We start from the raw sequence: 26,987 nt of genomic DNA, 5'->3' as shown, positions 1-26,987 counted from the left end.
CGGGTGCGTCCATTGACGGACTAAGGTAGGTTTTCTTGCGGCCGGAGTAGCGTGATGAAGGTCCGAGGCCATAGCTTCGGGTACCCTAGTTGAGTAAGAAGATACCGGATGAAAGAGAGCCAATGACTTCTTTCAGGGACACACACTCTTCCTCAACTACATGGTATCTTGGATCTGGTATCTTGCGTCGTGTTTCGTCAGATACATGATCTCGGGTGGATCGTATTTGGCGATGAACATAAGATTCTGGAACCGATCGATGCTCCGTGTGTTGTTTGCCTGTGCCGCCAATCACCAGGAGATTATTACCCTAATTCAGCAATGGAAATCATATCTCCGGGCCTCGTAAGGAAATTATACCACAGAGCAGCAGGCCCAGGGAGCTGGGTTTGTTACACATAGATCTCATTATCATAAGATCGGACAGATCGGATCTAGCAAAGGGAGAAATTGTGCCGCCAAACATTGATCCTTCACGTACGGGGCAAGATTCCTTCGATTTGCACGTTGAAAGGATGAGACGTGGTTTGCCATGCCAAAACTGAAACCAACAGAAACACACAAACAGAGCCTCATGGGTTCTAGCCTCTAGATTGGAAGCAAGCAAGCAAGTAAGCACCACCACAGAGGCGCAGCATCGACCTACCTAAAGCAAGGCACGAAGCACGTGAGGTCTTGAAAGTTGGGTTACGAACAGGCCCACCCCGACCCCCGTTTCCTGGAGACCGGAATGAAGTCGAAATTGACTTCCCAACGGCAAACACCATCTCCGTCCGTATGGACAGTCCCGGAAGGAAGGTCACCGAGATCCGGCATTGGCACCTTACTCCGGAAGGGGCTTTGCACCCGGCTTCGCCGCCCGCCCGCGGAGACCCGTTGCATGGGAATTCAGAGTTGGCCAACAGGAGAATGAGGAGAATTCCGTCATAGCAAACCCTTCCTACGTAATCGAAGCAGAGAGCTCTCTCTCTCTCTGTTCCTCGACGATAAAGCTTGTTTTATCTTCGTCTCTGACCGAAGCGTGCAGTACGTCTGCGAGGATAGCTTGACCCACCAATGAAGAATCGACCCTGCCAAGTTGCCAAGGCTTCGATGACAAGAGAATGCAGAGTATTAACCAACCACGCCAAACCATCACCGTCTTTGCGGATTGGTAGTGCTATGCAGACATGACGGCATGTTGTGTACAGCAGCAGGCGATCGGTGCTGTGCCGCAGATGAGGAGCAGAGGAGGAACTTAAGAGGAACTTAAGAGGAGGAAAGATCCCCTAAAGTCTGGACCAATTGAGTTCCAAAAGTTCAACGTGTGCCGGGCGACGATCTGCAATCAGTGTTACTCAAATGACGTCGCGACCGCCCTCTCGTCTCCTTACGACTTCGATCGTCTCTCGCTGTCCTTCTCTCTACGGATACTCCAAAGTTCCAAGAGGCCTGTGAGATTGTAGATGCCATCGTTGCCAAGGATTGTATTATAGATGCCTAGAGGGTGGGAACATGTTCGTAAATTGTTTCCTGGAAGAGCGAGAGCATTGGCGCTGACTACGGATACACCAGTATGAGAGCGGAGTCAAGTCGAGCACATGGAGAAATAAGCTTCCAGGGAGCATGGGAGTTTGGCACGACCTTACCTTGGTCCACTCCACTGGGATTATGCCCCTGTACTAAATGTGCGATAAGCTCCGAGGGAAGCATTGGTCCCTCCTCTCACAAGCCTCTCAGGGAATCACAGCCCTCCGGTTGCCTCCGTGGTGCTCCAGTTCTCCAGAACAGAAGGGGGAGGGAGGACCGCACATGGCCGCTCCGTAAGGCTGATTGAAAGCTACGCCAGGTCCCCCGCTGTTGATGCTGCCAACTGGGGGTTCTTGGTCTTGGTCTTGGTCAGTCTCCAGGTTCAGAAGGGGTCATCCCTCCAACAGCGCTTGCAAGTATACACCATGCATGCCCCCCTGGCAGCTTTGAGAACACCGCCCAATACTGTGGTTACCGCGATGCCGAATGAGGAACTATCAAGTCGCGACTTCTTCGACTTTTCCTCTCTCCTATGGAGCATCTCGTACCTACAGGCTACAGCCTATTACCACGAGCTAGGACGGCGCCAAGGAAGAGCCCCTGGCGGGCTGTCATGGCGAGATTATACCACGCTACGAATACCGTTGTACCTTTTGCGCGCAAATTGGCGAATGGTATCACCTACGGCTGATCTTTTGCCAAGACCAGACTAAGAAAATCCTCAATCACACCTTGTCAACTCGGTCTCCTCGCTCTTTCTCACCAGCCAGCCAGACCTTGCCAGAGTGGCAGAGACGTGATCGTCGCCGTCTGCTGGGCCAATTCATGGCATCCTCCAAGTGTCTTTCTGCTGGGCAGGTCAAGCTTGTTTTCCTTGCTTACAACTAACTTCCTAGTTTCGGGGTTTGATGAATATGCGCAGCTGCGCAGCCTCTCAAAAGAGGTCAAAAAGATTGCAGGACAGAAATGACGAGAGAGGGGGCCGCCCAACCAACAAGTTCAACCCCCGCCTCACCCCCAGACCATCTGTATCTGTACGGTGTGTGACGGTGTAACTAGCAGGGCTCAGATCAAAGGCCAATGTTCGGTGGCCTGGGTGCGTGGTGGTGGTGGTGGGACTAAACCGCCGGCCGCCAGTCGACGCATGTAAGACGCTTGCGGTGTCTTTGATACTTAAAGACTTGGCAGCCCGCTGCTCTCTCTCTCTCTCACTGTCTTCAGCCTTAGATCCATTCTTACTTTGCTTCATCGAACATTTCCTCAATCACATCTTCCCCTCAGTTCGAGTGTCTTGTGTAACAGAGTCTCCCACAACCAATCAGATATCCTCCAGCGAGGGACGAGAACCAATCGATCTAAGCGCCGCCGCCAGCTCACAACAGTAACAGCAACACACCTACCAACAAACCCAATCCGACCCAAGCACACATGGACTTCATCCTCGAGTCCCGCGTCCCCAAAGGCGGTGGCTCCAGCGGCAGCCGCGGTTCCAGCGGCGGCAGCAAATCCTCAAAATCATCCAAATCAAAGAGCGGAAAGAACAAGTACAAAGGCGGCGGCCGCGTCGGTGCCGCCGGCGGAGGCGGGGGAGGTGGAGGAGGCGGCGGCTTCAGCGCGCTTCCCCTCTGGGCCCGGATTCTCATCATCGTCCTGGTTGTGTGGTTTGTCCTGTTCCTGGTCTCGCTCGCGTTTTACACGGTCAAAGGTAAGGCTCGTCTTATTGCAGGAGTATCCGAGAACAGCATGACTTACACCGGAGAACAGAACACAAGCGCAAAAAGGAAGGAAAGAAATTCCGCATCGGCCACGTCCTCGGCCACGCCCTCCTCGTCTCCACGGGCCTCTGGATCCCCTTTACCCTCTACCGAAAATTCATCTCCCGGCGCAGGGAAAAGTCCGGAGGAAGTGGCGGCGACGGCGACGAAACCAAGCGCTCCGCTGGCGGCACATACGCCAAGATTGAAGAAGGCAGGAGATCCGATGACACCGGGACCCGAGACTCTTGGTATGCCGGAGCCGGAGCCGGTACCCACAACAATAACAACAACGCAGACAGCAAGTATGAGCCCATGGGCTACGCGCCCCATTACCGGTCTCCGTCACCTGCTCCGCCCCCGGCGACCGGTGCTGCTCCGGCTCCCACCGGCGCGGCGGCCGAGTATTACATGCCGCAGCCGCCTTCTCAGACGGCGCCGACTCAGCACCCGCCTCAGTATAGCTAAAGGATGTCCCGGTTCGGATTACGTCTCGGGCCATGATCGAATGATGATGGGCTAGGTTTCTACGATGATACGCCTTGTTCCAACGTTTTGCTACTTTCTTCCCTTCTCCGGATCGATACCCCTTTTCCTCAATTTAGCGTTTCGTATTACCTTTGTCAGTACAAAAGGATGCATGTACCGATGTGTGTCACGAAATAGGACATAGAACAGAACTTCAAACTTTACTACTACTCATCTGATTTTTGGGTACATACCTCCTACATCACCACTCTTCACCTTGCAGTATCTCTCAACCATACGCTCCAGTCGCCAAAACAGATGTTCCATAGTCCACGCACTGCGAGACCTGGAGTTCTTGTGCCCCATTTATAGATGCGACGCAGTCCGGTTCCCGTAGGGCCTGCCAATGCTCCAACCAACGAAGCTTCCCTTTCCACCTCCTCAATGACATCGGGCTGGTATCTCGCCTCTTGTCCTTTAGTCAGCCGTAGACTGCGCGTTGATAGCCGACGGACGGCGTAAACACTCTTTGTCGTCCATCTGAGAGGCTAAGGGGAGGCGCCACAGCCATCGCCCTCAAGGCCCAAAGCTGATGTCAACTTATGTGGTTTTCTGCTGAACCTCGTCAGCGCGTCGATTCATCCCGCTTTGTTCTCTCTCTCACTTACACCGCGCACCCGAACTTATTGGCTCATCAAACATCTAGCCCCTGAGCCCTGTCTAACAATTCAATTGACTACTCCTCCACACTGGTTGGAATTCCCATCAGTCTCGAACGTCCCACACAAAATATGGAAGATCAAGTGAACACAACCATACTACCGAGCAGCCGACATCCCGAGTCTCATGAACCCTCTGAACGAAGCCATCCATCCTTAGTTTACAGTACCTCTACTTCTTAGCTGCAGCCCCATCACCGCCGCCCCCAGCCCGATTCTTACTCGAAGCCGACGCGGAAGCGGAAGACCCCGAACCCGTGCCGTTCCATCCTCCCATCTGCCGTTGTTGCTGCTGCTGCTGCTGCTGTGACTGCTGTTGCGCCATCTGCATCTGCATCTGCCGCTGCATCATCGCCCTCTGAGCCGAGGCTCCGTAATCACCGCCGTCGTTCTGAATAGCGAGGCTTGCCTGGGCACCAGCACCAGCACTCGTACCAGCACCGCCGACAGACCTCGGCTTCTTCTTCTTTGCGAATCCTCCCAGGTCTGTGGTATCGTACCCGCTCCGACCCATTCTGTTCCTCTCCCCTTGCCCTTCCCTTTGCCGCGTCGAACGTACGGCCTTTACACGTATTTCGTGTAAATATTTCGTCGCGTGGTGCGTTGATGAACCTGGTGGACGTGTGAGAGGCCTCCTCGCCTCTTGTGCTTGCGACTTTCCGGAAAGGAACGATTCCGAATCCCAAATGGCCAAGTCGATTAAAAGCGCCCGTATGCGCCAACTGGAATCGTGTCTTTCAGCTTCCTTCCGACAATGGAAAAGTGAGCTTTTCTTTTTTTGTGAAGGGTTGGCCCGGTCTGGAGGAGTCGGTCTCCTCTCGTATAGTGATTCAAAGTAGATTGATAAAATGAGTGCGTCAGGGCGGCCGCGGTCGTAGAAGAGCAGGCCCTCGGCAACCAGATATCGTCTCGTAAAGTCTCGTGTGTTTGCTACTTTCTCTTACGAATGACATGGTCTGAGTGGAATGGCCTCAAATTTCTGCTCAAGGTAAAAAGCGATAGATGGATTCAACAATGACTCTCGTTATAGTAGACTTGAAGTCAAGAAAGCTGATTTGATGGTAACGGATTGTTGATTTCGACCGTTGATCCCCCACCAAATATCACGAGTGGAAGTGTGTGGATATGGGGTTGAGTTTGGGTGTGTGTCTCCTGTGTAATGACAAAAGTCGCAGAACCAAGCAACATCTTCGACCTCCATGCGTCTTTCCCTTTTGCTTTATACGAGCCAAATACCAGAAACAGAGCACTAGAGTCGCAAATCCCGTCTTGCTTGTCTTGCTGCTTGCTCCAAAAGAGATCATGGTTGCGAAATCTGTCCCAGACTTTCTTGTATTTTGTTTGCCCGTCACTGACTCAGCCTGTCTCAGGAGGCTTTTCCTTGGTGTCACTAAAACTTCGTCAGAAAACAAGGGAGATGGACAGAGGACGTGTTCCTCATTGTTGTTGTTTTTTGCTTTTTCCTCTCCGCCCTCTCGTCCTCTCCCCTTTTCTTATTCCCGCCCCGACGAAATGCAAATGCACTATCGTTGTCTTCCTGTGCCTGGAGAAGAGAGTGAGACAACATATCCGTACGAGACCCCCCTCTCACTGGTATTTGTTGAGCAAGGGAGGTAAGTCTGCATTGGCATGTCTCCTCGTGCCCCTGGCCCCCTGGCCCCTCCTCCCCATTGTCTGGACTGACACAAAGTTCCGAAAGACAATGAACCTGAAAGAGACATGCAATACAGACGCTGTCAAACCTGTCAAGCTTGTTAGATCGTTCGCAAATCTCGGGGAGACCACGGAGATGAACCCGGCTGGGTGGTCAAATGGGGCACGGCTGGGATTGGATCGGGACCCGCTCCGCCAGCATGACGTTCTGTTGATAAGTTCCATTCAAGAGGCTCAAGTAAGACGTTCTTCGTTCCCCTGCGATGATCGTGATGATGAGGGATGAAGCTCGCCCCCGATGATTCAGAAGGATTCGCTCATTAGACATGGGAAGGGCGATAAGCACTTATAAAGAGCCCCCGGGAGTCAGGCCTCGCTAGTCAGGCACAGCGCCACCAGGAAATGTCGTCTCATTCCGTCACGGGAGGGAGTGGTCGAGATCCTTCTCCTGCGCTTTGGAATTGCGTTCATCAGCGATGAGATCTGACATATTCCAGGCGATAAACCGAGGTGGCGGTGACTTCCACTACGGCCTTAATCCAAGGCAACGTCGAACCGAAATATCGATGCTTAGTGTCTCAAATTCCGAGACAGATTTCCTGGCGCCATCTTGCCGTGTGTTCCAGCACTGGTTCGGCCGCGATAGATGGTCAAGCATTCTTCTGAATACCCTAGATCTATCGAGTAGCATCGGCCAAAGGTAGCAATTTGGTATTCTTAGGAAGAGGAAGTGTATTAGGATCGGAATGAGGTCCGCCAAAAGAAACCATCTATACGAAAATGTACAAACTTACGCCATTCATCCACACCATAATCAGGCCGATAGGTCTTGGGATGTTCTTGAAGGGCATTGCCACAAAGGACCCCAACAGCTTCGTGCTGCTATTTGCCAATCTCCGTTATCAAGGCATGTTGAGCCGTTGAATAGGAGTAGCTCACTGCTTTGTCGTATGTCCATCATCCATGGGCTTGACAGCTTCCTTCGGTCTATCGGTCGGCTCCTCCTTTGCCTCAGCTCGATTTTGGGCGAAAGCGTCTCTGGTGGTCTTTATATTAGTGTACTAGCTCCGAAGTCCTATCCAGCGATATCAACATTGCTTGTTCGTACCTGAGAATGTTGCGGCAGCTGGATCGAGGCGTATTCTCTATCGGTGGAGATAGGCCAGCCTTGGTTGGTTGAGGATTCCGCTCTGCCGTGGCATCTTGCTGATCAGACAGTCCCGAGTCCTCGCTCTGCATGTTTTGTCTTGTCTCCCTGTGGCTGTATGGCGACTCGTGACCACCCTTGCTCTTCTTCTTATCCCGACCGAGGAGTCGTCGAAGCCTGGCCCGAAACCCTCTCTTCTTCTGCTCCTTCTTCGCCACCCTCTTCTTCGGCTTCTTGCTGCCACGACGCCTTGGACGCTGCTCCGAACCAGAAGAAGGTGCCGAAGAACCCCAATTATCCGCCAGGATATTCGGCGGCAGCTCCAGGTCGTCTACATCGTCAACGTCGTCGACATCGAAGTCCTCTTTGGACGAAAAGGGCCCCCGGGACTCGGTCGATGCCCTCGACCTCCGTGTCCCCCGAGACGGCGTCATCCGCGACACGAGCATGGCCTGCTTCTTTTTCATCGATCCCATGCTCCAGTTAGATTGAGAATTCAGCCTTTCCAAGGACGCCAAGAAGGACTGGCTTTTGCCGCTGCTGCGGCTGCCTTCGCGGCTATGTAGTCTCTTGCTCTTATCTTCGCGGTAGGGGGAAAGGAGTGGAGCGATTGGTGGTTCGTTCCAAGAGGCAGGGCTGGGTCCGGCCATTGTATTCATCAGCGAACTTTTGGGGGTATTCTAGCAGGTACATGTACTCGTAGCGATGTGATGTTTCGTTGCTTCAAGCCAGGCGGATTGTCGGATGTCGAGAAGGGTGTACGATGGATCTGGAAGCTCAAAGCTCGAAGCAGGTGAGGTCTTTGCGACAAATGTGCCCAGGTAAGAGAATTAGAGGTAAGTGAGCTTCTCAATGTGATGCTCCTTCGTAGAAAGTCAAATGCACCGAGAACCTGCCCCAATAGCGTCGAGTGCCGAGTTGAGGAAGGCGAACCTCCAATCGAGGCAGTTTGCACGCTTGTCGCTGCTATCAATTTCCATTGGGAAGCCGCGTTGTACACTCAAAATAACACTAAAAAAACACCGTGAGCAAGTAAGATATCGTTACTTGGCATAAAGCGGCACTCTTCACAACACCATATGCAACTGGAGTTGAGTTGCAACGTAAATACTATCGTTGATTCACACTTATAAAAAGACGGGCAAGTAGATTCGCACCGAGGTATCATCAGCCGTACAGATAATCCTCGTATCAGAGTCGTGAAATAATAGCAATACCCAAATACTCCTCCCCAAGGGCCGTGAGACCGTGATACATACGTTCAGGAAGCCACCAAACTCCTATATCCTTGTCCAACTGAACATCATTAATACGCTTCTCAAATTTTCACATCCTCGTCAAACTCTCAAGGCCAGCGACTGGGGCCAATAATCTCGCCAGGTGCCACTTGCGTCCTGATTGCCGTTCCCTTCCAGTCCATCGTTTGAAATACGTCGACATTACCCCACCATTGTGGTGGCCTGGCGGATGTGAGGTACAGCGTGAAGAAGATGATGAGGGTGGCCACGATGAGGCCACAATCGAGAGCTGCCGAGGTAATGTAGTTGTATTGCAACCACCAGCCAGTGTAGCGACGCTTGATGAAGAAGTTGAAGATGGTGCCGACGAGCGCCCAGCAGAGGTAGATGTAGACACTGGCAGGGGGGAGCCAGCCGGAACCTCCGTAGAGGAGGGGGGTGTTGACGTAGCGCCAGATGCTCTTGGGCCACTTCCGGGCAAGGAACCAAGTAATAACTGGTGTGATGGCGCCAACGAGCCAGAACCACTGGAGAGAGGCGTACAGAGCTTGGCCGGAAAAGATGCGGGCGGGGCCGATCGCACCCCAGATGATTGATGCGGTGAAGAAGACACGACCACCGGGGCATGTGTAGCTGTTGGGCTGGTCGGGCTGGCAGACGTCGGGGATGGTGCCGAGGGCCCAGTTCATGACAGCAATCTGAACGATAGCTGACCAGAGCGACGCGACAAGCTGAGAGGCGAACATGGTACGAGGGGGGACCTTCATGTAGTGACCGAGCTTGAGATCCTGTGCAAAGTACAGCGCTTGCGACATGCAGATGTAGCCGTAGTTCTTAAACATCATCATCGCGAGGGGTCGGCCCGGCACCATGTAACCGATGATGAACTCGGTCAAAACGTTGAGGCCGAGCTGGATGTTGGTGATGGCCTGTACGATGCCGATAGGAATGAGCCAGAATACGGGAATCAGAATGCACACAACGTAGGCCCACGCAGGGAACCCAGTTGGCCACCCGGCAACAACACCAAACGAGATGGCAACCATGACGACGAAGAGTGCTGAGAATGATTGTTAGCCTAGGTCAAAGGAAAATACCATCGACAAAACGTACCCAGATACCACCAGTCCTCGGCGTCACGATACTTCTTCATCAAACGCATGTGCACGTCGTCCTCTTGATGGCGTGCCAGCTTGAACTGACCCCAAATTTCGGTGCCATGGTACAGAACAACGTGGACGACAACGGCAGCTACGGCGGCGAACGACAGAGCGTAGGCCAGAGCGAATTGAGTCGGCAGGTAGAGAGGAGAGTAGTCGTTGTAGGCGGTCTCGTTGAATTGCAAGTTAGCATCGAGGATTCGGGTGACGTTGTAGACGGCGCCAGTATTGTCGAAAGATTCGGAGCTCTGTACGGGGAAGTAGTCGGAATACCAGGTTCCGGAAAAGTGGATGCCGGAAGAGACGATAACGAAGAAGATGATGATGCCCGCAATCACATTAGCGATGGCGTGGAAAGGCGGGATCAGCGGCGATGTGAGGTAACCTGAGATGACGGTCCAGTCAAATGAGATGGGCATGAGTCCATAACCTGAAAGGCCACCAAAGACCTTGTTGACGATCTCGTTCTTGGGCGCAATCCAGCAGATCCAAGTAAAATACGAAAGTCCTTGGAAAATCCAACCGGGGAACCAGTACCAGATGAAGGCGCCGCTGCTGACGATGAGGAACCAGCGGTAGCGGCCAATTTTCCAGCCGTTGGTCTTGGTCGGGTCTGAGCCGGAGTGATCGTGGAGGGTGTAAAAGAGAGCACAGTTAACCAGGTTCGAGGGCCAGATCATGGCAGAGGGCCACACAAGGAAGCGTCGGGCCAGACCGGCCAGACCGTATCCAGTACAAAGGGTAGTAATGCCAAAGAGCAACTGGAAAGCCCAGCCAAAGTGCTGCTTGTAGAAAAGCTGCTGTGCAAGCAAGACATCGGTTGCGTACAAGACACCACCTCCATAGGCAGCCTAGTAATCATAGTCAGTTCTGCCGTTGATTTTTTTTTCTCTAAGAAGCCTCTTTTGCCGCGACTCGAAATCTTGGCTGCTCTATTCCCCAATCTGGAGTATCGACAGCGCCCCGCTCCTGATAAAAATCGTCCAAACTCACATTAGACATGGCCACAATGATAACGTGCTCCTTGTAGTTGAAACGGCCGGGTTTAAGGTTGAACTTGACACCAAAGACGTTCTGCTCCTTGTCGGGCATGACTAAATCCCAACCCAGGCCAATGGGATAGGCGATAAGTTGGACGACATAGGTGGTGATGGTAACGCTGGGGTTGCGGAGTGAGAAGAGCATGTTGACACCGGAGCCAACGGTGCAGAGAAGCATGCCGATGACCCATGCGCGAATCGTATTTGCTGGCAAATCGACATCGTAATTCCGTACTACAGCGCGGACCTTTGTTGCGGCGGCGCATCATGTTAGCGACTTGAACGAGTTTCTCATTTTGGCTTTTTTTCCCTCTGTCTGTCCGTCGCACCGCGATACAAGGCTCTCAAGGCCTGGGCGGAGTTTCGCGACGTACCTCTGGATAGGGCGAGTTGTCCTCCATAAGAGCCTGTTCAATTTCGAGACCCTTCTCGGCGTTTCCGGTAGCAAGCGCGGTATCGACATCGTTGAGCTCATCAATTGGCATGTTCGGATCGAGCTTGTGTGCCTTCTCGAATTGAGCCAGAGCCTTCAGCGGCTCGATGCCCGTGGCCTCGGCATCGTCTTCGAGGGCGGGGTAGGGCGTGATCTCCTCGGGCTCGCCACGTTTGCGAAAAATAGACGGCATCGTGACGACTGTGCCTCTCTCCTTCAATCTACTGTCGACAGAGTAGGTTGAAAGGTGAGGGTTTAGGTACGCCGATTGCGGATGGGTTGGAGAGCGACCGACGAGATAAGCAAGAGGACGAAAAGAAGGCCTCAAGGCCACAACGGGGGAGACTGGGGACAGCGGGCGCCAAGGGCTTTTTCAATCAAATCAAGCGAAAAGATGGCGGCGGCGGCGGCGAAGGTGGTGCCGGTCGGCAGTCTGCAGGCTAACAAGACACCAAGACAATGTGACAAGGTAGAGTCAGCCCGCCAGACGAGTCAAAGTCCCACTCCCCGAAGATGTTGAGATTGAACACCAGCAAGAGGTAAGCTGGCTTTGGGCCTCTGTGAACTCGTGAAGTAGTCCCTAGGGATTCTGCAGAGTCGAGAGTGTGTGCCAGTTGTGTGTTTTTTGGATTAAGATTCGCAGAGAGTCGAAAGAATGGCGCGCCCAACGATACCCATGAGCCGACTCTCTACCCTCACTATCCCGTATCTATCCCTCCCCAATATCGTCCCGTGTATGTGTGTGTGGGTTCTTCTTTGGGGCCTTGTCGGCGACTTGAGGCGCTGGAAGGGACGGGGGACCCAAGGGGACTAGAAAGAAATCGGTCCTCTAGCGTGCTATCACGACACCAAATGCAGCGGCGACGCGACAGCCCGCAGGTCCAGCGGCCGTTTGTCGACCTTCCTAAATTGGGGTAGCGACATCCGAGGGGCTGTGGAGGAGGCGAGGGGAAAAGAAGAATGGTTCGCCGGGGACATGGTGACATTGGAAGGACAATGGGCGACAATTCTGATCCACACCTCTCAATCTCTAGTACAACTCGGAGCCGGGACACACACCTAAAGCTGACTCTCTGTTGGTCCAAAGTCGACGCCTCGGTGGCTCGATGCCTGCTGGTCTGGCTGGCTGGAAAGACGAAAGGATTCTGGCTGTCCGGCTTCTTCCCATTTCGAGCTGCTCTGCCTCCCACCCCTTGTCCGCGAAACTTGGGGATCAGCAGATCACAAAGTTGCCGATGTGCCCCTGCCACCGATCCGGGAGTTGGTGCATGCTGCTGATCGTCCAGGAGCAAAGTTGGGGGGACGAACAATTGACGGACCAACTGCAAACAGCTACGGTTCAACTTCGTCCGATATCTGGAGAGTCCGTACTTTGGCACGTTTAGCCTTGCCATCGTTTTCGCAGTTCGCGTGGCCAGTTCGTGCCAGTTCGAAGATTGCCCAAGTGCCAGGCCGCTTGTCCCAAGGGTCTTGGGCTCTCAGTCTGGATGAAAGCCACAGCTGCCAGCGTGCCAATGCTGGAATGCCACTGTAGCCGTCCATTCGGCCCAGCCGCGGCCATTGCGCGAGACTTGGCGAGTCACTGCAACGGGACTTTGGTCGAATTGAGCCGTATCGGCCAATCACCAGTCGTGACTTTCGACCAGGGGCTTTCTGGGAGAGCCTGGCTTATCTCTGGTTGGTGAATGGACCAATGTGACTGGAGACTGGGAAACCCCCCGTCAGTGCTGACAATCTAATCTTATTTCCGATGGTGTCTTCTCCCACTGTCGTCGGTCGATGAATGCTCACCGGGACATGATACTCTTTTAAGGTTTATCGAACACGCGTTGTTGGACGATCCACAGATTGGAGTCCTAGCTCGTGAACCCCTGGATTTGAAGTGTCGGTTATCGATGGTCCATGGAAGTATCCGTGGACCTCGGTGGGTTTTCCATTAGACTTGCATCATCTCCTGTTTGCTATTCTTCTGACTACCGGTCCTCCGTGATACGGTGGTATTGGACCTTCTTGAGGGCTCTGGTTGATTAGAAGAGGTGTCAACCTCTCGCAGTCAATATTTGGAGATTTGAAACCCCCATAATCGAAGCAGTAGTTGTTGTTGTCCTTGCTCTAACACATTGAAGATAATGACCGGGATCAAGTAGTCGGACACAGTTCAAGGGGATGTACGCTTTGTTGAATAATCTGATCTTGCAATGAAAACTATCAGCTTCCTTTCGGATCAACTCTTGAAGCGTCGTTCTCGGAGACGTAGCCTAAGGAGTATCGGCATTGTGGTGATCCATAGCCATTGTAGACTATGGAGGTCTATCGTCGAAGAAGACTCCAGTTCGTTAGGGGGCGGCCTCACCCAGAAAGAGGATTCGACAGCATTGAGCAAGAAGAAGAGGAAGAACACAATGATAGCTTGACATGAGGTGGGTAAGGTAAGGTAAGAAAGATTTCGGGCAAGACTGATCACCTCCGGATTCCACGGCGATTTTTGGGTTCCTGCCGTCTGCCGGCGTACCTGCTGCGAAAGTGCAGTGCCAAGACGGGAACGGGGCCCACCCGAGCTGTCACTGAACTCCTGGAGCAGTGGGAGGAAGAGCGGAAGGAGCCTCCCCGGCTGTTCAGGTCCGGGCCCCAAGTCGCAGCTTCCCAATGTTAAATGCCGTCACCCATCCACTCTGTAGGGCCAGACCACCTGAGCATCTGCGATCCAATTGTTCCTTCCCTGCCAACCTGACTGCATTTTACAGGTTACCTCACCAAACATGTCAGCCATGTCATAGCACGTAACAAAAACTCCTTCTCCTCCGCTACTCGTTCGGCAAAGAAAGTCAATTCTCAGCTGCACTGGCGCGACACGCAAGTCATCGTACCTACGTAAGTACTCGATGAAAGAGGAATCCACCGGCAAACTCGGCATTGGACTGTACCTATGGGGCACTGAGCTGCTCCAGTCCAGTTCTCCCCCATTCACTGAGCCTGCTCCACGTCCCCAGCAAAAGTTGACGAGCTGATGCTGCACCATCGACTGCTGTTGGCCATGGCCTTGGCAGAGAACCCTGGAGGTCCTCGCACTAAGAGGCCAGAGACATCATTCCTGTCTAGCCCATCACGATTCCCTCCCCTCCTCGGCCCGTGATGCTGGGGCTACGAGGCGTGTCTTTCATGCACTTGGAGCTGCTACTTCCGACAAAACTTGTCCACAAGGAAACTCCCGTGCTCCGCTCGGTCTACCGTATGTCGTCATTCATCCCTCATCATCGGCTTGACGGCCACCTTAGCTGCCTCCAATGCCCAGCATCCTTCGTGATCTGCTGTTGTATTTAAGCCTCAAGCGGTGATCCCCCAGACTTGGCAATCTTGATCTCAACATCAATCCATCGCATTTTCTCTTCTAGTGCATGCCCAATCTTCATCTACACTCTTGATACCATAACCGCAGTTGCTAATCCAAACGTCAATATGCCTCTTGCAAGTCACGTAGGTCTCGACAAGCATCCTCCGTCGATGATTGATGCGTCATATGAAGATGTTGCACTAGAATTGACGCTTTACGCAGGTCAACCCAGAGGACATTGTCCAACGCCTCCAGGCAACTCACATCACAGCTCCGGGTAATGCCAATGCTTCCAGCCATGGCACATCATCACACATCCAACCCTATGACAGCCGATACACCAGTCAAACCAACATTCCCAAGTACAAGATCCCCGATGAAGGCGCCCCAGGAGACACCGTCTTTCAGATGATTAGGGATGAGCTGGACCTCGATGGCAAACCCAACCTGAACCTAGCCAGGTGAGCATTCACGATATTTCCAATAAAGATCCTCTCACTAACAGTATATCAACCTAGTTTCGTGGGAACATGGATGGAACCCAATGCCACCCAGCTCATGCAGGAGAACCTCTCCAAGAACCTCTCAGACGCAGATGAGTACCCTGCCATGATGGAGATGCACCAGCGCTGCATCAGCATCATCTCCCACCTGTGGGGTGTCCAGCCTGGTGAGAAGGCCATCGGCTCCGCAACCACGGGCTCCTCCGAGGCCATCCATCTCGGCGGTCTCGCCATGAAGCGTAGATGGCAGCTGAAGCGCAAGGAACAGGGCAAGGACACCTCCAAGCCCAACATTCTCATGGGCTCCAACGCGCAGGTCGCCTTGGAGAAGTTTGCCCGTTACTTTGACGTCGAGGCCCGCATCTTGCCCGTCAGCAAGAAGAGCCACTACCGTCTGGATCCGGCTCTTGTGAGAGAAAATGTCGATGAGAACACCATCGGCGTCTTTGTCATTCTCGGAAGCACATACACGGGGCACTACGAGCCCGTTGAGGAGATTTCGCAGATTCTCGACAAGTACCAGGAAGAGACTGGCATCGACATCCCCATTCACGTCGATGCCGCTTCTGGTGGCTTCATCGCCCCTTTCACCCACGCAGGGGTCGGCGGTTCCAAGTGGTATGTCATATTGGCTTGTTCTCTTCTGATCACATACTTACAGCCCGCAGGAACTTTGAGCTCCCCCGTGTCAAGTCAATCAACGTCTCAGGCCACAAGTACGGCCTTGTTTACGCCGGCCTCGGCTGGATCATCTGGCGCGACCAGTCTTTCCTCCCAGAGGACCTCATCTTCGAGCTTCACTACCTCGGAGGCACAGAAAAGTCGTTTACTCTCAACTTCTCCCGCCCAGGTGCACAGGTTATCGTGCAATACTACAACCTTATCCACCTAGGCTTCGACGGCTACCGCTCCATTATGGAGAATTGTCTCTCCAACGCCCGTATCCTCGCTCAGAGCCTCGAGGCCACGGGATGGTACACCGTCGTCTCCGACATCCACCGCCGTGCACCTCACAAGGAAGCCAGCGGCGCTGTAAAGAAGATTGTGAACCAGGCCGCCACCGCCGTTGGAGGCGAGAGTGCTGCCCCGGGGGAGACCTCGGCCGACTACGTTGCCGGCCTGCCTGTCGTCTCTTTCCGTTTGACGGATGAGTTCAAGGCCAAGTACGAACACATCAAGCAGGAGACCGTCTCCCTAATGCTTCGCGCCAAGGGCTGGATCATTCCCAACTACCCGCTCCCACCCAATGAGGAAAAGATTGAGATCCTTCGCGTCGTTGTCCGCGAGACTATGACGTTCGATCTTCTTGAGCGATTGTTGACGGACATTGTCGAGGTCACGGAGACACTTATTGAGAATGATCAGATCGATTTGCAGGTTCTGAAGAAGCATCACAGCCGCAGGCGGGTGCGCGTCAAGGGCGATGAGGAGAAGCACAAGAAGGGGGGCGCTGCCAAGGGGGTCGAAGATGGAGTTAGAAAGATGGAGGATGGTATTCATCGTGCAGTATGCTAAGGCGTAGAGGTGTTGGCAAACAAGTAATTTCGGTACAACGGTAGCAGCGAAAATTTCATGACATTTTAGCTTCAAGATCTCCTTGGTAATATTTGCCCGATCGGCAAATCCATATGGATAGTACATAAGGGCGTCTCATACCCAAGGGACCATTATGAGTCTACTCTCATCGAGGATTGCTCATGTCTCAACATCTCCGGAACCCATCGCAGCGTCCGACCCGGAACAAAAATCATAAATAGCCATGCACCAAGCTTATTCTATGTTTTTAGTCTAAGCTTGAGGTAGGGTATCTAGCTGCCACTTCTTTTGGGAGTGTCTTTAATCTGGTAGTCGAGCCGAGCTATAAGCTGCGCGCTTCGCGAGTGATTCTAATAGTCTTGTTAGGCATTCCCATGTTTTCCTGTCCCCAAAAAGATCATACCTGATGTAAGAGTTTGCCAGGTTTTTGGCCTCTCTACGAGCGACATAGCTTCTTCTTGGAAAGCCCCAGTCTCCCCTATGTAGGAGCCTTCTGACAGCGGCTTACCACTCAGGTATCACTTGGTGGTGTTTTGTTTCGGTGAAGAGAAGGGCAGCCAATTCTCATTCACCTCCAGCCGATTGAGCAGAAGCTTCAGCTGTCGTGTCCTCAATCATTGCGTCCGGCCCTTCAACAGTCTTGGGTTCCCTAAAAGGTCGTCTTTTCTGACGGGGCGCGTTGACAGGAAACCGCTTGACATTGTCGCAGGTCTTGCACTTAATGACCATAACATCGGCCCAAGGCTTCTTCCCGCCCTTGCTCATATTTTCAACCGTCGTAGTGCAAGACATTCCCTCGATGAGCAGTGAGTCACAGAACTTGCACATCATCTGCTTGACCGAAGGGCTCGGGCGAATTTGAGCCTTGAGAGAGACGGCTCGGATATCAGAGACAAATCGACGAGCAACTTTCTCATTTGTCGAGCGCAAGTTTTCGATCCTGGCGAGCGGCGCGTCTTCTTGAGACCGTGATGATGAGTTTGGAAGTGAGTCGGCGCCCGGGATCTGCAGAGTCGCCAGGTATGAGGCGGCCTGATGCAGGTAGGATACCCGCGTATATGCGTGCCGGTTTGGCAGGCTTTCGCTCTTGGGCTTTGCCATTCTCGCTCGTCCTCCCTGCGATTTGTCCCACGTTTCAGACCCTGAGTGTCATTGAAGTCTGCGTTGCAACGAGAGTCAGTGTTAGACCTTGTCGTAAAAACTTCTGCAGGGGTGGTGGGGATGTATGGCTGCCAAACATGAGTGTTTCTCCAGTTCAAAGGTTAAGGTTAAAGGCAGGTGTTCACCGTGTGGACCATAGATGGACACGGTCTTCTCAAAAACGGGTCTGGTCACATGACGTCGCCTTTTGGGGGTGAGACTCAGCCGCCTTTCCTTACGCGAAAGCTTTTGACCTGCGCTGCCCGCCTCACCCTTCGCCTCCAGTTCCACGTCGTCCTTGGATCTTCCACTTCCACATCAACTACGGCGCCTCCTTCCATCACGCCCTCCAACCCTGCACCTCCAGTTGCCATCCGCTTTTAATCCCCCCCGCCTGTCGTGCACTTTTCTCGACACGAATACGCGGGTTTTTTCATTCCTGCGATTTTTAGAGTCTTTCGACCCTCCCTCTTCACGCGACACAGATCGTCACGCCTCTCCTGACATCTCAAGCTTCGCATCCGCAGCCTTGGGACCTTTTTCGCCGTTGCGCATCAGTACAACGGCCATTTCTTCTCCGCCACTTCAATAACGACACCCCCGACAATTGACAACATGTCTGCTGAGGAGGATCTCATCGACTACTCCGACGAGGAGCTCCAGACCAACGAGACTGCGGCCGCCTCCAACGGAAAGAAGGCTGACGCTGCCGCCGGTAACGCCGTCGACAAGAAGGGCAGCTATGTCGGCATCCACTCGACCGGTTTCCGCGACTTCCTTTTGAAGCCCGAGCTTCTCCGCGCTATTGGCGATTGCGGTTTCGAGCATCCTTCGGAGGGTCAGTCCTGAGTTTATGATACCCTAACCCATACATCATCCCCTCCCCCATCAGCAAAGCGTCCGTCCATCTCGCAAGCCACACAAAGAACAAAAAGCCATCGACGTCGCCATCGAAGAAGAGAGAGAAGAAAACGTACCGAGAAGCGGGAGTCAAGTTGGACATCCAAGTTTTTGTACGGGCACTGCTCGCGAATTCACCGGTGACAGGTGGATTTATACAAGCGGCCGTTTCGGGGGAAGCGTGACAGCACCCCCAGGCTGCGCGAACACTGCGGTGTTCCCGAGTGCACTTCAGTCGGTCGGTTGCTGCTAGAGCTTTGGCTCACGGCGGTCTGGCTTCTTTTGTATCACAGTCGCGAGCGACACGGGGCGCATGCGACGCCGGCGCTCGCGATTCGTGCTCTGCCCCGGTCATCATCTTGATTGAATGATTGGCGTATTGTCGTAGTGGAGGAGGAGACCAACTCGACAAAATGGCTTCTTTGCGCAGATGGACGGGCCCTTTGCACGCCCTCTACGTCGTTCTTCTGCTCTTGGAACACATATCTAACTTCGGCGCGATCCAACAGTCCAACAAACCTGTATCCCTCAGGCTCTCCTCGGTGGAGATATCATCTGCCAGGCCAAGTCTGGTCTCGGAAAGACAGCCGTCTTCGTCCTGACCACCCTGCAACAAGTTGAGCCCGTTCAGGGCGAGGTCTCCGTGTTGGTTATGTGCCACACTCGTGAGCTTGCCTTCCAGATTCGCAACGAGTACAACCGTTTCAGCAAGTACATGCCCGATATCAAGACTGGTGTCTTCTACGGCGGTACCCCCATCCAGAAGGATGTCGAGACGATCAAGAACAAGGAGACCTGCCCCCATGTCATCGTGGGCACCCCTGGCCGACTTAACGCGTTGGTCCGCGACAAGGTTCTCCGCCTCGGCAGCGTCCGCATTTTCGTCCTCGACGAGTGCGACAAGATGCTCGACCAGATCGGTGAGTAACGGCCTCACACCCGCCGCCGACCAAACCTCTAACATCAACCAGACATGCGCCGTGACGTCCAGGAGATCTTCCGCGCTACCCCCACCCAGAAGCAGGTTATGATGTTCTCAGCCACCCTGTCCGATGACATCAAGCCCATCTGCAGAAAGTTCATGCAGAACCCTACCGAGCACTATGTAGACGAGGACACCAAGCTCACCCTGCACGGTCTTCAGCAATACTACATCAAGCTCGAGGAGCGCGAGAAGAACCGCAAGCTCAACGAACTCCTGGACGACCTTCAGTTCAACCAGGTCATCATCTTCGTCAAGAGCACCCTGCGTGCAACCGAGCTGGACAAGTTGCTGAGAGAGTGCAACTTTCCCTCCATCGCCGTCCACTCCGGCGTCAGCCAGGAGGAGCGTATCCGCCGTTACAAAGAGTTCAAGGAGTTTAACAAGCGTATCTGCGTTGCTACCGATGTCTTCGGCAGAGGTATTGATATCGAGCGTATCAACCTGGCCATCAACTACGATCTGCCCGCCGATGCCGACTCGTACCTGCACAGAGTCGGTCGTGCCGGTCGTTTCGGTACCAAGGGTCTTGCCATCTCCTTTGTGAGCACTGACCAGGACCAGGAGGTTCTCAAGTCTATTGAGAAGCGCTTCGAGGTTGCTCTTCCGTAAGTTTCTCTCAAAACTCTCAGCTTATCTTGTCAAGTCTCTAACGCATTTCTTAGTGAGTTCCCCAAGGAGGGTATCGATGCCAGCACCTACATGGCCTCTTAAGCGCGTCATGCCACAGTTTGGCAGAGGAATCTGCTGGTGTATTTTCTTGGTTCTGGTTTCGGGAAATTGCAAAATTTGGACGTGGGTGACGCACACGCAAAGCGGTCACGCAAAAGGGAAGAAATGAAGCTGCTTTTAAAGTGCAACTGAGAAAAAGTCTACCAAGCCTCTCACGGAGAGGTCTCTTGCTGTTTGTACAGAGTAGTTATCAACATGGAATCAAGACTGGATCACCACGCTCATTGTAACTGATCGATTGTATGATGTTTTCCCCACGACAGGCTCGGTCTGCGGGATGCTACGGCTTAGGCCATGCTATCACTTTGTGCAGTACTCTAGCTTCCTAGCCTGGCTTGCAGATGTCTTGTCCGGACTTGGGTGCCCACGATGACAACGCCTTTACCACGCCGATGAATGCTACCCGGTCCAGTATTCTCCGTTTGAAGTCTAGCACAATACTCGGCCTCCTTTCCTAGGAGGAGGATGATTAGGTGTAGATACTTGTGCTTTCACGTCGTCTTATGGTAAGTGCGCGCTATGTCATCGATGAAAGACTTTACAAGTCAAGCAACTCCAGGGTCTACACCGACTGTATTGAATCCTGCCCTATTTCACAGCCTCTAAACAAAGGTCCCCCATCAAGTGATTAATGACCTCTGCAAGGTTGCTGGGCACGGTGAAGATGTGGTTCTGGAGCAGCAACATACTCGGTAACCCGCCCACAGTGAATTTGAATATGCTGACTCGGCTCTCTACTGCGCGGAGGCCGTATCGGTGGTTGTTGTTTCTCAATACGCGGTTCGGCGTCGGTAGCATGCTGGCTGTCGGCCTCGTCGGCGGTCGGGGCTTGCTTCTTCGCACTCTTGCTGGGCTTCGCGGGGCGCTTTCGCTTCGGGGGAGGGTTCGCTTTTTTGTCGGCTTCCTTGTCGGCTTGGGTCTTGGCCTTTTGCTGCCTCTTGGTCAAGGGCTGAAACAGCTCTCAAAGTCGCCAAGGGAAAGCTGAGAGAAGGTTCCTCGTAGGTCTTCGAAACAAGAGCAGCCTGGAAGTTTATGAACATAGTTGTCACTGCTTACCTATTCCACTGGCAATACATGAGAAGCAGCACTGCTTGATGGCGAATAGCCTAGACTGGTATGTCTAGCTAGCGGAGAGCTGTCAGAGGTCACGTCCGCGCTGGGACACTTCACCCGGCCTCTTTTTTGCTCTTTCCTGTCAGAATGTTGTTACATCTCGGAGGTGCAGCAACATCTCGGAGGTGCTAAATGGTGAAGCGACACTAGGCAAATGGTAAGGGGAGGGGGCTTTGATATCGTCTCACGGCCGGCCCCTTGATAGAAATACGGTGTTTAGAAGTCGCAAGTCTAAGAAGAGCTAAGAAAGCTGATAATCGCTGATACTACGCCCTGCCTACGATGCGTTCTACTGCATAATGGTTGTCAAGGATCTTTGGAGGCAAACATTGTTTCGATACTTGATGCAGAACGGTTCAGCGTGTCCCAAAGTCATTCGATGGCTCATGCTTGCTGCGAACCCACAATATTTATGTTTACTTCTCGCAGCGTAGCGGCCCCTGCCATAGAAACGCTGTCGCAAACGGCTTCTAGAGGAGGTGTCTTGTCTTGGAGCTGGGTCGTCATCACAGTCTTCCGCTATCAATCGTTGCCGAGGGTACATTACGCGTACGACAGCAGAGAGAGACCAGGAAAGGATCGAACTTTGTGCATCACCATGCCTAGAGTCCAGTAATTGGGCTCCTAGTGACCACGCTTTGACACTATCACTATGATCACGAACTCACCACATCGTCTTCAACCTAATTTAGCACATGCTTGCCATACTGGTCGCACAGAAATGACACCATTCCCATCTGCAAGACAACATAAGGAATCCCGAGTGGGTTGCTCACGGTTCTCATTTCCAGACGCTTCTTTCCTCGCCCTCATGCGCCCATCAAAGCACACACCAGACACGAGCCCTACCATTGGAATCAGAGTCGACCAACTAAGCTGTTCCAGTAGTAGTTCAGGCGATTTCCGGTACTGAGAGCTCAGTTCCCGACGCGAATATTAAAAGACCCTTTCTTTGCAGGATTCTACCGTGTCTAAGAAGGCAACCATTAGATGTGGGAAGACCTTTTTCATTCTTCTGTTGTGCTACCAACTGTTAGCCTATTGGGCCCCCTGAGTCGCTCCTGGAGCATCGACCCAAAGCCTTGATATATGATTCACTATATGTAGTCCTTGCATGCTCCACCCCTTTAGCTATGGGGTATCCTTCGCGGAATATGTGACTGGCAGAGGACAGCAATTCGGGGGACCGATAATTTGGAATCGAGCATCGATGCTGTCGCGATACATCTGTAAAACTTAGTCGAAGCAACATGGTGAGTACTATATTGAGTGGAACCCGTGACTTTCAGTCCGAGAGTTTATGTTGTCTGATTTTCATTCCTTAAGCTACTACAAGGTTTATTTATACCTTCAGTTCCCAGTCTCTTTCCTCAGTATTACATGCCGAATATCGTCTGGTAGTGTTCTCCCTTGTGAGGGGAACACATTTCCCTATGATTCCCAACGTGATTGGTTTTGGGGACAGCGTCACTAGTTATCAATATTAAAATCCATCTTGCAACAAAAACTTCGCTCCGCAGCACAATCTGCTTCTACGTCGCGAAGGGAGGATAGGAAACGAGTTTCATGGCCAGGGTAATCTGATAACTGTCAACTTGAAACTCCAGCAGAGCGAGTATTGTGCACCTTTGATAACTACGGTTCCACCATCAAAGTCTTCAGACCTCACCTCGACCTCGACATGTAACATCCAGCCTCGCAAATTTCCCAACCAAACAACCTCAGCATGCAAACATGTCCATCCCTAAACAGAAACCACACACCAAAACTCTGCGTAAGTATCGCAGCAACCATGGCCGTCATTGTCGAGCATTCTCATACCCTTTTCCCTCACACCAGCCCGACCCAGATCCGAAAGGACCTCCGACCGCCAGAGAAGAGAAAGCTTACATCAAGAGTCATCACATCTCCCCATGACACCCAAGGAAAACTCTTCAATCAAGCATGACTTACACAAAAAGGGACACAAATCCTCTTCGTCCCTCCACACCTTTCTTCCTCCCGCTTCCAAGCGAGGCCAATAACCCAAAGTGGCCGTCTCACCCGTCACCTCCCGAGGAACGGCCAAGCCAGGCAGAAAACACCACGAGGCCTCAAAACGACGATGATTCACATGCTTACCCGTACTCTCCCGTGCTCCTCTTGCTTCCCTCACTCTTCAACGGAATGGGTAGATAGCTAGCTAGCCTCGGTCCTGAATCGGCCTCGTTGCCTACCGCCTACTTGCCTACCTGACTGCTAGGTAGTCCATTTGTTCCAGAGAATCACCAGCCGGTAACTGTAGAAATTTTCACATATATCACGAGATCACATATGACGCATCAAAAGCAACGCAGCAAACGATGCAAAGAACCTAGCTACCATGCACCAACTCCATGTCAGGCTCCCACCCTCGACTTCCCCAATATCAGCCTTAGCCAAATATCAAAGTCAGCCTACATACCAACCAACAAAGCCTCGCAGCCTGACCCCTCAAAAGCGGCTGAGAGACATTATACCGCCCAGCCTGCAGGACAGCCTGCCGAACATATGTCATACGTAACAAAAGTACAAGGCTTGGCCAAACGCAAGCGCCGCATACCCGGAAAGCCAAAAGCCTACTTTCACTTTTCCTTCTCGCGTCTTCGTACACGGCTATGAACGTTGGCATGCTGCAGTGCCGTGATCGTCGCGTCTTCATGTTGGACTCCGCTCCGCAATGAAATGTACTCGGTAACGTATCCGTAAATGACCTTTGTAAAATCCCACAATCATTGTAATAGTTCCCCCGTAGTCTGCCTGCCAGCCCGTAAGGCGCATGCGTTTTTCTTTTGATAGCCTTACGTTTCCCATGTTCGTCGCAGCAAGAAAAAAAAACACAGCCACAAAAGGAGGCTGAATCAAGCGCGGGCAGCCAACCTACTCTAAATCTCTACGTTTTTTTCTGCTCTCGAATGCTGGCTGGCTTTCCTGCTGCGCCTGCGCCTGCGTACGCGCGCCTACTTTGACTGGGGACAGCCGCGTCCGCCGTGTGCCTCGGTTACCAGCACCTGGGGTCCCTTACGAATGAATGCAAAGACAGAGCATCGTGGACTCCGTTCGAATGCGTGCTAAAAGTGTACCGATACTCTAATTATAATTAAGGGAGAAAAAAAAAAAGAGGGACCCTGAGGAGCCGAGAGACTTCGTCACTGGACACGAGTCTTCCCACCGCGAGTCGTGCGCGAAACCCAAGATCTGGGGCAAAAGCATATCCGGCGGGGAGGGGACAGAGGCCAAGACTCAAAGGTGGCCGCAGGGCCGCAGCGACTCCAGCAAGCTGTCACGCGGGAGCCGGATAGGTGGGCGGTGGAGTCTCGGATTGCGCAAAGCGGGAACCATTGCAGCTAATCGACACGGGCTCGACAAAGAGTTCGGAACACCTTGGCCCTTTCTGCCTCCGATCGTTCGGGCTCGCTTTCTACGGGAGAGGTCGGGTTGAAAGAGGCATCGTAGGTTCAACCGTCCAGTCCAGTAACATTACCTCTTCGGACTTGTCTCCCCCGCAACGGGCCATATTTGCGGTGATAAGGACAGCACATCGTAAGAGTCATCCTCCATGACGGAGAGGACAGGTCGCTTCCATGTTGACACGTCGGCGAACCGGTGACTAAATCGCCCACGCTGTCCCTCTATCGCCGACACCGGTCCATTTCCTCCTCTTGCAGAATCCACAGTGTTCTTCCCAAACCTGAGGCCGCTGGAGCGATTGCGTGCACGCGGTGCTACCTGGCGGGTTTTGACAAGGGCGTGACGGCGGTGATGCGAACTTGTGAAGTTTACACGATGCTCCGCGTCGCTAGGCTGGTCCAGCCCTGTCCCGAGATTCCCAGGGAGTCATTTGCCCGAGGCTGGGGGGGACACTTTCGTCCTCGCATTTTGTAAAACCCTATTGTTCAAGGGATTTCGCGCTTCATGACGTCTAGACTAAGACCGGAGCAGTGTGTTAGCCGCTGGCGCCCGGGGGATCAGATCTGAGATGAGATTCACGCCGTAAGCCCATGCAAGGCTACTGCTCAGCTGCCTGCGCGTGAAGAATTGCACAATGGATGAGGGATGGCTGGGCTGCCTGTTTGACAATGACCTGTTGAAGGGTTCCCATAGGCTGTCGTGCCGAGCCAAAAGGCCAATCAGTATCCATACTCTGTAGGCCTCTCCTACTGTTCCCTTGGTGATTCGCCTAGTGGTGCCGGTGAAGCCGGGGTTGCAGACGGGTGGATGACATCCAATCCATGCTGCTGCCTGGTTCAGGATTTGGGAGGAGGGGCCCCCAAAGGGCTTGGTGATCCCTCGCCCGTAACAAGTGGGTGAGAGCGGTCACCAGGAATAGACAGATAGATCCATTGTTGAAGCAGGGTGGCAAGGTGATTCGCCCATCAACTCTTCTCCGGGTCCGTTTTCCATGCGAGCATGTCTCATCAACGGTGCCCGACTAAGAGTATCTAACTGCTAAGGCTGTGGAAGTGGACGCCTCGACCTTGATTCTTCGGATAGGCCTCCGGAACCCCATCGTCGACGCCAGCCTCTCTCCATCATACCATAGGTAATACTTCACGGATCACGACGAAGGTAGTCGGACTTTGGGACGTGGCTGGAATGGCCCCCAGATCGTTAGTAACGCCGCCTGCAGAGCTGAAGGGTCACGCGAGGTGCCGCTGTCGCGTCTCTCCAACAACTCAGCTCACGGATAGCCGTGAAACCAGGCTCAAGTTCCCACAGGCTGCGCCGCTAGCGCCAAGCTGTCTGAGTGATGGCCTCGCAGAATCGAGGATCGAGGGGATGAGATGCTAGTAGGCAATCTGACTGCTCACGCTAGTTCACGTCTTGCTTACAGGAAACAAAAAGACAAACGTCCCAATCACCGACACTTCCGGGGCAGCGGACTGTTCTCCACCATCCATACCTTGGCGTGGAATACGTTTGGACTGCCGCTTACTGTGCTTGCCTCCTCTTGATGTTACTGAACAGCAGGCCGTTCAGACGACTTTGCCAGTTCACATAGTATTAGCCAGGCGGGGGGGGGGGGGGGGGGGCAAAATGAGGGGGTTCCGTCCGCCACCAACAGCTTGTCTAACGTCAATATTGGCCAAAGTTCACTTGCTAGCTCACCTGAGTGACGGCAAATCGCCGGCGACGAAGCGTGACTGAAGCCTAGTGGTGTAATCGCGTCCCCGCAGTTGATGACTTATGAGTAAATGGCGTCGACGAATGACAATTTCTCGATTTGACAAGCGGTGTTCCGTGGGATCACGCTGACGGAATAACGGCAGACGTCTCTCCACATGTCGAAACCTCCGCATCACGGGTCTGCGTTGCGTTTCTCGCAAACAAGTCGCTCAACATCATCGTCGAGTGATGTCTATCCGTAGATCTCCCCATTCACCAACACGCGGGGTGATCCGGGTGGGACGTTCAATATCTCCAGACTCCAGGTTCCCGACTCCAGAGGGCACGAGGAGATCACGGAAAGGACTCCTCGCTATCGCCGATGTCCGTAAGCGAGCCATATCAGGGGATATTTGTATCGCTGGGCCTTAGTCATGCTGAAAAAGAGCGAGATTGTCGCTCAGATGAGCTCTCGGGCATTGCTGAAACCCAACGCAATTCCCGT

At 53.1% G+C, this 26,987-nt stretch overlaps 12 protein-coding genes across 12 annotated transcripts; 5 read left to right on the top strand and 7 right to left on the bottom strand.

Moving 5' to 3' along the window:
• Nucleotides 1–85: 85 nt before the first annotated feature.
• CLUP02_08915 (uncharacterized protein) lies at nt 86–466 on the bottom strand (the record flags this gene model as incomplete). Its single annotated transcript, XM_049287896.1, has 2 exons — nt 86–279; nt 361–466. 2 exons carry the CDS (start codon nt 464–466, stop codon nt 86–88), a joined length of 300 nt encoding a protein of 99 aa, XP_049145039.1.
• Nucleotides 467–2,937: 2,471 nt separating this feature from the next.
• On the top strand, nt 2,938–3,731 carry CLUP02_08914 (uncharacterized protein; the record flags this gene model as incomplete). The annotated part of the gene is made up of 2 exons (XM_049287895.1): nt 2,938–3,214; nt 3,274–3,731. 2 exons carry the CDS (start codon nt 2,938–2,940, stop codon nt 3,729–3,731), a joined length of 735 nt encoding a protein of 244 aa, XP_049145038.1.
• A 1,878-nt stretch (nt 3,732–5,609) lies between these two features.
• Nucleotides 5,610–6,389, top strand: CLUP02_08913 (uncharacterized protein; the record flags this gene model as incomplete). Its single annotated transcript, XM_049287894.1, has 1 exon — nt 5,610–6,389. One exon carries the CDS (start codon nt 5,610–5,612, stop codon nt 6,387–6,389), a length of 780 nt encoding a protein of 259 aa, XP_049145037.1.
• A 649-nt stretch (nt 6,390–7,038) lies between these two features.
• On the bottom strand, nt 7,039–7,909 carry CLUP02_08912 (uncharacterized protein; the record flags this gene model as incomplete). Its single annotated transcript, XM_049287893.1, has 2 exons — nt 7,039–7,141; nt 7,212–7,909. 2 exons carry the CDS (start codon nt 7,907–7,909, stop codon nt 7,039–7,041), a joined length of 801 nt encoding a protein of 266 aa, XP_049145036.1.
• Nucleotides 7,910–7,930: 21 nt separating this feature from the next.
• Nucleotides 7,931–8,230, bottom strand: CLUP02_08911 (uncharacterized protein; the record flags this gene model as incomplete). Its single annotated transcript, XM_049287892.1, has 2 exons — nt 7,931–8,033; nt 8,136–8,230. 2 exons carry the CDS (start codon nt 8,228–8,230, stop codon nt 7,931–7,933), a joined length of 198 nt encoding a protein of 65 aa, XP_049145035.1.
• Nucleotides 8,231–8,595: 365 nt separating this feature from the next.
• CLUP02_08910 (OPT family small oligopeptide transporter) lies at nt 8,596–11,314 on the bottom strand (the record flags this gene model as incomplete). Its single annotated transcript, XM_049287891.1, has 4 exons — nt 8,596–9,548; nt 9,602–10,499; nt 10,642–10,935; nt 11,063–11,314. The coding sequence occupies 4 exons, from the start codon at nt 11,312–11,314 to the stop codon at nt 8,596–8,598; spliced, it is 2,397 nt and encodes a 798-aa protein (XP_049145034.1).
• A 3,263-nt stretch (nt 11,315–14,577) lies between these two features.
• CLUP02_08909 (glutamate decarboxylase) lies at nt 14,578–16,470 on the top strand (the record flags this gene model as incomplete). The annotated part of the gene is made up of 4 exons (XM_049287890.1): nt 14,578–14,595; nt 14,675–14,913; nt 14,971–15,573; nt 15,624–16,470. 4 exons carry the CDS (start codon nt 14,578–14,580, stop codon nt 16,468–16,470), a joined length of 1,707 nt encoding a protein of 568 aa, XP_049145033.1.
• A 585-nt stretch (nt 16,471–17,055) lies between these two features.
• On the bottom strand, nt 17,056–17,592 carry CLUP02_08908 (RNAse P Rpr2/Rpp21/SNM1 subunit domain-containing protein; the record flags this gene model as incomplete). Its single annotated transcript, XM_049287889.1, has 1 exon — nt 17,056–17,592. One exon carries the CDS (start codon nt 17,590–17,592, stop codon nt 17,056–17,058), a length of 537 nt encoding a protein of 178 aa, XP_049145032.1.
• A 234-nt stretch (nt 17,593–17,826) lies between these two features.
• CLUP02_08907 (ATP-dependent RNA helicase SUB2) lies at nt 17,827–20,227 on the top strand (the record flags this gene model as incomplete). Its single annotated transcript, XM_049287888.1, has 8 exons — nt 17,827–17,997; nt 18,145–18,469; nt 18,529–18,671; nt 18,729–18,868; nt 18,920–18,992; nt 19,064–19,451; nt 19,503–20,121; nt 20,179–20,227. The coding sequence occupies 8 exons, from the start codon at nt 17,827–17,829 to the stop codon at nt 20,225–20,227; spliced, it is 1,908 nt and encodes a 635-aa protein (XP_049145031.1).
• Nucleotides 20,228–20,446: 219 nt separating this feature from the next.
• CLUP02_08906 (uncharacterized protein) lies at nt 20,447–23,161 on the bottom strand (the record flags this gene model as incomplete). The annotated part of the gene is made up of 17 exons (XM_049287887.1): nt 20,447–20,542; nt 20,602–20,733; nt 20,843–20,894; nt 20,935–21,194; nt 21,320–21,356; nt 21,416–21,486; nt 21,640–21,698; nt 21,760–21,853; nt 21,912–22,008; nt 22,067–22,166; nt 22,231–22,267; nt 22,325–22,381; nt 22,520–22,585; nt 22,707–22,789; nt 22,882–22,938; nt 22,985–23,053; nt 23,122–23,161. The coding sequence occupies 17 exons, from the start codon at nt 23,159–23,161 to the stop codon at nt 20,447–20,449; spliced, it is 1,407 nt and encodes a 468-aa protein (XP_049145030.1).
• Nucleotides 23,162–23,302: 141 nt separating this feature from the next.
• On the top strand, nt 23,303–23,998 carry CLUP02_08905 (uncharacterized protein; the record flags this gene model as incomplete). Its single annotated transcript, XM_049287886.1, has 2 exons — nt 23,303–23,528; nt 23,601–23,998. The coding sequence occupies 2 exons, from the start codon at nt 23,303–23,305 to the stop codon at nt 23,996–23,998; spliced, it is 624 nt and encodes a 207-aa protein (XP_049145029.1).
• Nucleotides 23,999–24,336: 338 nt separating this feature from the next.
• CLUP02_08904 (uncharacterized protein) lies at nt 24,337–26,883 on the bottom strand (the record flags this gene model as incomplete). The annotated part of the gene is made up of 12 exons (XM_049287885.1): nt 24,337–24,447; nt 24,504–24,656; nt 24,716–24,797; nt 24,861–25,175; nt 25,239–25,303; nt 25,367–25,654; nt 25,709–25,825; nt 25,915–26,000; nt 26,062–26,104; nt 26,209–26,326; nt 26,486–26,711; nt 26,787–26,883. The coding sequence occupies 12 exons, from the start codon at nt 26,881–26,883 to the stop codon at nt 24,337–24,339; spliced, it is 1,701 nt and encodes a 566-aa protein (XP_049145028.1).
• Between the last annotated feature and the right edge of the window lie 104 nt (nt 26,884–26,987).

Source organism: Colletotrichum lupini, chromosome 4, assembly GCF_023278565.1.
Source record: "Colletotrichum lupini chromosome 4, complete sequence".
Classification (NCBI taxonomy): domain Eukaryota; kingdom Fungi; phylum Ascomycota; class Sordariomycetes; order Glomerellales; family Glomerellaceae; genus Colletotrichum; species Colletotrichum lupini.
Note: the sequence above shows the minus strand (reverse complement) of the source record. Positions and strands in the feature narration are given on the sequence as shown.